Below are 2,500 nucleotides of genomic sequence, written 5' to 3' on the forward strand. Positions count from 1 at the left end.
TCGGTTAGGACATCTACTTTGTGCATGACAGAACAAATTTTTCCAACAATTGTTTACGGACATATTATTTCACTTATAATTCACTATATCACAATTCCAGTGGGTCATAAGTTTACATACACTAAGTTGACTGTGCCTTTAAACAGCTTGGAAAATTCCAGAAAATTATGTCATGGCTTTAGAATCTTCTAATAGGCTAATTGACGTCATTGGAGTCAATTGGGGGTGTACCTGTGGATGTATTTCAAGGCCTACCTTCAAACTCAGTGCCTCTTTGCTTGACATCATGGGAAAATCTAAAGAAATCAGCCAAGAAAAAAATTGTAGACCAAAAGTCTGGTTCATCCTTCGGAGCAATTTCCAAAAACCTGAAGGTACCACGTTCATCTGTACAAACAATAGTATGCAAGTATAAACACCATGGGACCATCCAGCCGTCATACCGCTCAGGAAGGAGATGCGTTCTGTCGCCTAGAGATGAACGTACGTTGGTGCGAAAAGTGCAAATCAATCCCAGAACAACAGCAAAGGACCTTGTGAAGATGCTGGAGGAAACAGGTACAAAAGTATCTATATCCACAGTAAAACAAGTCCAATATCGACATAACCTGAACGGCCGCTCAGCAAGGAAGAAGCCACTGCTCCAAAATCACCATAAAAAATCCAAATTACAGTTCGCAACTGCACATGGGGACAAAGATCGTACTTTTTGGAGAACTGTTCTCTCGTCTGATGAAACAAAAATGGAACTGTTTGGCCATAATGACCATAGTTATGTTTAGAGGAAAAAGGGGGAGACCTGCAAGCCGAAGAACACCAACCCAACCGTGAAGCATGGGGGTGGCATTATTGTAGGAAGCTTGTGGAAGGCTACCCGAAAAGTTTGAACCAAGTTTAACAATTTAAAGGCAGTGCTACCAAATACTAATTCAGTGTATGTAAACTTCTGACCCGCTGGGAATGTGATGAAAGAAATAAAAGCTGAAATAAATCAGTCTCTCTACTATTATTCTAACATTTTACATTCTTAAAATAAAGTGGTGATCCTAACTGACCTTAGAAAGGTTTTTTTTACTAGGATCATATGTCAGGAATTGTGAAAAACTGAGTTAAAATGTATTTGGCTAAGGTGTATGTAAACTTCCGACTTCAACTGTATAGTTGTGGGAAGCAGCAAAGTGTCCGTTTGAGTGATATTTCAATGGTGGTATTTCAGTGGTATTTCAATCCTTCAACCCTTGATTAAAACAGCATACAGCATTGTATTGGTGAACACCCTCCTCTGTTTCAGGGCCTTTATCCCTGAATACATTGACTAAAAAGTAAGAAACAAATATTACAAATACAGAAACCTCAAAATGTAGCTATGAAGAGATACAAGTGCCAGGTGAAAACAGAGAGAGAGAGAAACACACAGAGAGAGAGAGAGAGAGAGAGAGAGAGAGAGAGAGAGACAGAGAGAGAGAGAGAAACAGAGAGAGAGAGAGAGAGAGAGAGAGAGAGAGAGAGAGAGAGAGAGAGAGAGAGAGAGCAGACTTTTACACTGGGACATACAGAATTATTGTTTTGTGGGGGGTGACTACTATTGGACAGTACCATGTGAGAGATGGGGGAGCGGTGTCCACTCACGGTGCTGTCAATGTAGGCCTCGGTCCACACCGTATCGTGCTCTTGGGCAATGACTTTGGGCCGACTGAGCACATGCAAATACTCCATCACATTCTCCTGTACATCAGCCAGAGTGGAAATCTGAGTGAAGTAACCTGGGGGAGAGAGAGACAAAGAGAGATAGGAAAGGGAAAGAGAGAGGCAAGAGGAGAGAGAGAGAGGTAAGGGGGAGAAAGAGAAAAACTATATTATCCCAAAATGATTCAGAATATACATCCTGTCAGAACAGATGTTGTAACCTAATGCTACTGTTAAACCAGGGAGATCGTTCAAGACTGACGTAGAAATTGCACGTCTATTCATGTCCTGAGGAAGTCGGGAAATTACTTCAAAACCGTCCACTAGGGGCAACACTGAGCGCTACTACCATCAAAAAAGCTTGGGTTTTGCTAAGATGTTGTAGATGGAGGTGGTGACTCTGAATCAGAAGGTTGTGTGTTCAATCCCAGTCATGGACACTTGGTTTTAACCCTATCCCAAACCTTAACCATTACCTTAACCATTCAGAATGACTCCCTAAACTTAATGTTTTAACCCTATCCCGAACCTTAACCATTACCTTAACCATTCAGAATGAGTCCCTAAACTTCATGTTTTAAGCCTATCACAAACCTTAACCCCTACCTTAACCATTCAGAATGAGTCCCTAAAGAAAACCCTTAACTTTAAAAGTTGATGTTTGGAGAACGTTGTTGAATGTTTAATTCAACAATGAGACAGTGAGAGCTTGTTAAACACAGATGTAGCTCTGTTCAATAGTACAGCTCTGTTCAAAAGTACAGCTCTGTTCAATAATACAGCTCTGTTCAATAGTACAGCTCTGTTCAATAGT

At 40.8% G+C, this 2,500-nt stretch overlaps 1 protein-coding gene across 4 annotated transcripts in view; it reads right to left on the minus strand.

The window, feature by feature from the left end:
- The window catches only part of cacna2d3a (calcium channel, voltage-dependent, alpha 2/delta subunit 3a), a 330,804-nt gene that overhangs the window by 106,998 nt on the left and 221,306 nt on the right, over positions 1-2,500 (minus strand). For 2 of the 4 annotated variants that reach the window (XM_055932451.1, XM_055932450.1), the window contains exon 11: positions 1,630-1,763. In XM_055932451.1, the coding sequence (XP_055788426.1) occupies positions 1,630-1,763 (134 nt within the window). Of the gene's footprint in view, positions 1-1,596; positions 1,764-2,500 lie in introns of all 4 variants that reach the window. The other 2 variants (XM_055932448.1, XM_055932449.1) reach the window with 1 other exon arrangement.

The sequence above is a fragment of the Salvelinus fontinalis genome, chromosome 8 (genome assembly GCF_029448725.1).
Source record: "Salvelinus fontinalis isolate EN_2023a chromosome 8, ASM2944872v1, whole genome shotgun sequence".
In the NCBI taxonomy this organism is placed as follows: Eukaryota; Metazoa; Chordata; class Actinopteri; order Salmoniformes; family Salmonidae; genus Salvelinus; species Salvelinus fontinalis.